At 32.9% G+C, this 6,635-nt stretch overlaps 1 protein-coding gene across 1 annotated transcript; it reads left to right on the forward strand.

Moving 5' to 3' along the window:
* Positions 1-1,328: 1,328 nt before the first annotated feature.
* On the forward strand, positions 1,329-6,336 carry LOC112016262 (upstream activation factor subunit spp27). The gene is made up of 6 exons (XM_024048781.2): positions 1,329-1,819; positions 3,548-3,662; positions 3,809-3,983; positions 4,266-4,322; positions 4,771-4,946; positions 5,861-6,336. Exons 1-6 carry the CDS (start codon positions 1,497-1,499, stop codon positions 5,984-5,986), a joined length of 972 nt encoding a protein of 323 aa, XP_023904549.1. The 5' UTR covers positions 1,329-1,496; the 3' UTR covers positions 5,987-6,336.
* Positions 6,337-6,635: the final 299 nt, after the last annotated feature.

Here is a 6,635-nt window from a genome sequence, read left to right on the forward strand (position 1 = left end):
TAAAAAAAAAAGGTCCACTAGACTATAACTTATGATCCTCCTCTATTTGAATTTTTTTTAATATAATTTTTTGAAAAAAAAATGGTTACTAAGTGTTGTTTTTGCGTGTTATGTAGCCAAAATCCTTTAACAAACCCAAAAAAAACTTTATTAATTCCTTAAAAAATTAAGGGCAAATCTAGAAATGAGAGTCTAAGGATTGTCACTCTTCTATTTATATTTGAAGCAAGTTTTTTGCTCTTATATGTGTATGTGCATGTAAAGGAGCACATATTCTTTATCTATACTATCTATAACAGGATTCTCCTCTTTGGACTGAACTTTTATATGACTCAAAAATATCCCTAGACCTTATGTTTAATAGAGACAAAACTGGGGGACAACTTAGTAAAAATATATCTCTAACTCCACTTAAAATGCTTACAAAATAGGACACTCTCCTACTAATCCATGGCTTCAAAACAAACTTATCCAAAATTTAAATTAAAAAAAAAAAAAAAACTTCTCAGTTCACTTTGTATATTTCCTTCAAAACCACGTTCCAAATTTTTCTTTTTAAACTTTATCAATACTCACTAATTTCTTTTTGGGTTGTGTAATAATCTAAAAATTGATATAAATAGAAAATTATTACACTAAAAAAAAAGCCTCATCGCACGCGTAAAGCGTATACGATGAGGCTAGTGTATATATATTGACATTAATTATAAGAGAAATAATATGTTTACAATATTTTTACAACAAATTCTAAATGTCAAGTTGTTATTGGTTGTTATTGTTAGGTTAAAAAAGTAATATCAATGATAAATTTAAATTTGAACCAACAACAAGTAGCCACCTGTGATTTATTGTAAAAATATTATAAACATGACACTTTTCTAAGTATAATATTCAAATTATTTTCTAAAATTTTGTTTGTTCCCTCAAATGTCACAAATACCACGCATGGTAAATTTAGGTAAAAGAAATGATATGTCTTCAATATTTTCACAATATTTTTACAGCAAATTTTATGTGGCAAGTTGTTACTAGTTATTATTGTTGGGACAAAAAAGTAATTTTAGTGTTAGTTTCAAATTTAAACTTATAACAATTAATCACTTATAATTTATTATAAAAATATTATGGACGTAACATCACCCTTTAGGCAATAGATTCAATGAATTCGAACAACATGCTATAAATTTGGACATCTCAAGTCAAATTTTATCTGCGATGCTATTGGAACATGAGAGACTTTTTGATGTCTCGCGGCTATGGAGTGAAATATTCTGACTCTCGAAGATAAGAACGAGGGGCATAGTCGTAATTAAGGTCAATACTAAGACTTGGGCCCACTTTACTTCAACGAGCAACGATTAACGGGTGCACCGTTTCTTTTTTAGAGAGAGCATTTTCGGTTTATTTCCATATTTGTCATCTCCATTCCCATTTCTCTTTCTTAGAGGAAAACAAGACTCAGCCCCCAAAACAAAACCGAAACACACGGGAAAAAAATGGTATCGGACTCGGATCTTATCGCCCGGCTCCACGAGTTTCTCCGGAACTCGGACCTGACCACGACGAGCACCGCCACCGTGCGCCGGAAGCTGGAGGAGGATTTCGGGGTGGATTTGACGGACAAGAAGGTCTTTATAAGAGAACAGGTAGACTTGTTCCTCCAGAGCGAGCAAGAGAGACTCGCCGAAATTGAACAGGACGGAGAGGAGGATGATCGGACGGGCGAGGTTCAAACTCAACAATCCGACGTCGACGACGACGATGACGATGATCAAGAAGAAGTAGTTGAAGAAACCAGAAATGGGAAGCGTAAAAAACGGTCAGTTAATATCTTTTTCTCATTTTCAAGAATTCACATTCTAAAATTGACCCTTTTTGCAATTGGATTCGGAGCTTTTAAATTTACTATTTTTGCAATTGGATTATGTAATTAGCATTACACATGGAAAATGGAAATACACAAAAGATTCAAATTAGGTTTATCAGTTTTATTTTATTTTTTTTAATTTTTAATTTGGGCATTTTGTGGTTGTTACTTTGACAAAGGTTATCCATGTGGCAATTTAATTAGGAAATTATTGAAGAAAATTGGGGTTTGTAATTGGGACTAAATTTTCTAGCTTTGTACATTATGTGTTTTGAAAGCAATTGATAAAGTTACGTGCGTTATGGGTTTTTTGTAGGTGGCAGTGATTAGTTTCACGTGCATGTTCACGTTATTCTTCACCTTTATGTAATAGGAAAGTCTAATTAGGGCTTTGCTTTTGTTATACGCTGTTGTTTAATTTTTCATCTATGGCTGAGTCTTTATTGTAAAGGCCCAATTATATATATATATATATATATATGATGGTAAAATTTTGGAAGGAGCTTGTGATTGACAGAGGCTGAAGGAATTTGTGGTTGTTATTTTGAATCTATGACTGATTATCTAATTTGAACAGGCTAAAAAATCAAGTGTCTATTTTTATCATCGAAAGTTTCGAACCAAGAATAACAATAGATGTTTTAGAAAGAAAAAAAAATAGTGATTTTCTCTTTTGAATTATCCTTTGGTGGCTTTTTTTTTGATTTACCTAGAAGCTCCGTAGTTTTCCGGGTGAAATTTTTAAGGAAGTTGAGAAAAATGGATCTTTTATTTGAGCTTCGTGAATGTTATATTTTTGGAGAAGTTTACCCTGTTGTCTCAGCTAGCTTAAGTTATGTTCTCAAGAACATATTTCTTAGAATCATGTTTTATCAGAAGAAAGGACATTTTTTCCTCTTTGTAATCTTTTCGGCAATTTGATTTTCAGAGTTGCAAGTCATTTGCAATTTTTCCAAATGTCTATGGTAGACAGTAATACTAATAGTTGTTATGCTGCTTTATAATAGAAAATCACTGGAGTTTGGCTATGTGAGTCCAAAATTATGAATTCACTGATACAAAGTGCAAGCTACTACAGCTCGCTCCCCATCTTTGCATTCTGTACTTTAATAGCAGACTATTAATCACTTCTCATGGCTTCTTATTGGCCTATTGTGCATCTTGTATGAAAATTTAGAAGTAATTGTCAAGAGGCTATTTATTTTGAAAGAATAGCTCTCTTTCAATATACAAATGTTCCCAATTGACTTCATGGAAAAGCAACCACTTCAAAGCAAAATTTTCTAGATGTTATTAAAGATGCACATCCCAAACATCATCTTAACTATTTGGTTAATTTTGTGGTTGTCCCTATAATCACACAAATTGTAAATTTAATTGGAAATTAGTTTTATTTATTGTCATTTTAAATAAAATTACCCAAATGCTCTCATGTATTTACCCAGAAAATGTCTCCTTTTATATTGGTGTGTAGGCTGGGATTTTTTTATCGTTCAGTTAGTTGCACATGTACCCAATGGATTTTGAACCCACAACCTCATCCACCACCTATTCTTGTGGAAGAACGAAGTGTCATTTGATCCAGAATTCATTGGCAATTTGGCATAAAGTCAAATGGGATTTTTTAACAGAGATTGCACTTTATTTGTAAACTGATTGTTGTTTTTTCTTAAATTTCAGGTCTAACAAGCTTAGTAATGAGGTCAAGAAAAGAGGGGGTGGTTTTACCAAATTATGTGGCCTTTCTCCACAACTTCAGGAATTCGTTGGGGCGTCTGAAATGGCAAGGACTGAGGTATATTAAGAAAGTTATGGAGAAGTTACTTTTTAATTTTATTACTTATTTAAAAAAAAAAAAAAACTTTTCAATTGTCATTGGTTAATATGCTGATTCAGAAGTCATAATTATCATAAAATTATCTGTTTTTATCTCGGTTCTAGGTCGTCAAGCAACTCTGGGTCCATATTAGAGAGAAAAATTTGCAAGACCCTAGTAATAGGCGAAATATAAATTGTGATGAACCATTGCGTGGCCTTTTTGGTGTTGATTCCATCAACATGTTCCAAATGAATAAGTCCTTATCAAAGCATATCTGGCCGTTAAATTCAGACGATGGTATGCCATTACCACTTTATTTTTGTTAGTTATTCTTTTTCATTTCTGTTATTTGAGATGTTGGATCTGTAAATGTTGAAAAGAAAATTTCTTGTTTTAATTCTAACTCTGTTCATTATTTGAGAAGGATTATAAAATTTAACAACTGCATTGATCCAAAAATGCTTTTTTTGAAATATGCTGCCTCTATTTTATCTATTATGGAATCTAAGTAGCCTGTCTCTTAGTTTCAGTTTTATGTGATTTCTTGAAACAACATGTGTGCTGTCTTTCTTGATATAGTTGTGCCAGTGAAGTCAACACCAAAGGAAAAGCATCAGAAGCAAGAAAAAGAAGAAGGTAGGATCAATAAATTAAGTTTCTTGTTGATATTATGGTGCTATGTTATGTTCTAAAAGTTGCTCTGCATCAATACTTGGAGTGACAATGATCTTCTCACCAATTGCGTGAAACTAATGGTGATATATGTTTCACAGTTTCAGCTTAGCTGAACTCATACCTTCTACTTGCTTGTCACATCAGAATTCTGCTTATTTATTTATTTATTTAAAATCATTTTAATATGTACTAGGCTAGGTCTTTCAGTGCAGTGGGAGTCTATTTAACACAATCTTCTTGTTCACTGAAAATTTATAATAAAGGTGAACTTTAACAGATTTCATTGCTAAAAAATTGTTTACAATTTACTAATTGAATCTATTCATTTCTGAACAGCATATACTAGACAATTACTTGTCACAGGTTTGGGGAAGTCTTTTTATGTACTTCATCTTGATCTCCATTTCAGATCCAGATGAGCCAAAAAAGAAGGAGAAGAGGCAGAAGGGAGGGAAATCAGGTTTTCTTGCTCCTCTTCAACTTTCAGATGCCCTAGTAAAGTTCTTTGGTACTGGGGAAAGTGCATTATCACGGGCAGATGTTGTGAAGAGAATGTGGGAATACATAAAACAAAACAACCTCCAGGTATGTTTTATCTTGCCTTGTTGAAACTTGAAACCCTATGATTACTTGTATTTGTAGGTTTATATCTCATATGTGGGACCCAGCTATACAGAACTTAAGGTTCTTCCACCATATTGATTTCTTGGTTAGAGTTTGTTTGTACCCTTTTTTATTTATTTCTTATTTAAAAATAAAATAGCCTAATGAGAAATGGTAAAATCATGTTCCCCTCTTTAATTAATTTTACTGATATTGAAAAATCGTAGAAGCCTACTGAGTTAAGAAAATGAGTAGTACTCGTTAAGAAATGAGGATAACCTAGACCTTGTAAGCAAGTTCTGATGTGTGTTTAGCTCTTGCTTACTGGGCTTATCATTCTTTGTTTGAAAACCTCTTTTTCTGGGTAAGTAAAAAATCACTAGAAAAGGATGCCAAAGGGGGCATCTCTCAGGTACACTGGAGTATACAAGAGGAACACCAAAAGGAAGATGAACCAGTAAGTTACACTTTTCTCACCACTAGTAACTTAGAAGCGGAAATTGTGCTAAATTGTGGGCTGAATGATGATGTGGAATCTAGTGTTTAGTTTTCTAATTTATGTAAGTCTTGAGATTGACACCGAGTTATTGTTAGGGTTTACTTTGAATCTTTACAAGACAGATGAAACCCTATGTACACAGGAATCTGTAGAATTTGTTGTTATTTATGCTTTATTTTGGGGATTTTATCATTTTGATGGAGATGGATAAATTTTTTATTTATTTATAATTTTTACAAGTATTTGGTAGAGCTAGATAACTGCTGTTGATAGAGGAAAATTTGTAAGTTGTGTGATGGAAGTACTTTACTATCAGTGTTGGCTTCCTATGGTGCTTTCTTTGTGAATGTGTAGCCAGAATGTCACTCAAACTTGTGTTATTTGCTTGTTCATGAAGGACCCATCTGACAAGAGGAGAATCATATGTGATGGGAAGCTGAAAGAACTCTTTGATGTCGATTCCTTTCATGGTTTCACAGTTTCAAAACTCTTAACTGTTCATTTCATCAAGACAGAACAATGATTCACTTAAGCGGGTCAAGCCCAAGGATATGGAAGTTTTGCTACTAAATTTAGAGTAGCTTTTTAGTGTTTCGTTTGTTGGTTCTTTCATGTATCTTTTTGTAAGGCCCACAAAGAGGGCAAATAGAAAAAAATTAAAAAAGAAAAAAAAAATAGTCTCTCTTTTTTTCCCTAACATTTCGTATGTCTTGTCATGTCTTCTTTAGCCGCTGCTGAAATTTTAGTATTCTTTGTTGAGGCCAAAAACTGGAGATTTTCGGTACAGAGTGCCTCCACTGCAGTCATTCAGTAGGCTGAACATGTTGCCTTTCAACTTAATTTGATCTTTCTGGATTTTGGTTGTGATTTCCACATGAGAAATTAGGTCCACAAATCCTCTGGAAAAAGGCTTAAGTAACAGCCACTGTATTCATAATGAGTTGTTGCTTAATTGTTATTTCCTTTTCCATAATAATAGGATGGATGGGGTGACAGTGGACTAAACTCCTACGGGTGCCTGTGTGGAACTTATCAATAAATAAATTATATAAAAAAAAAATTTAGAGATAATTTCAGCCTATGACGTTTACTCCGAATGATTGATGATTATTATCAAACCAAGATTTCAATTAGATTTTTGGTGTAAGAAGAAAAACAAACTTATTCATATA

Source organism: Quercus suber, unplaced genomic scaffold (genome assembly GCF_002906115.3).
Source record: "Quercus suber isolate HL8 unplaced genomic scaffold, Cork oak 2.0 scaffold_575, whole genome shotgun sequence".
Classification (NCBI taxonomy): Eukaryota; Viridiplantae; Streptophyta; class Magnoliopsida; order Fagales; family Fagaceae; genus Quercus; species Quercus suber.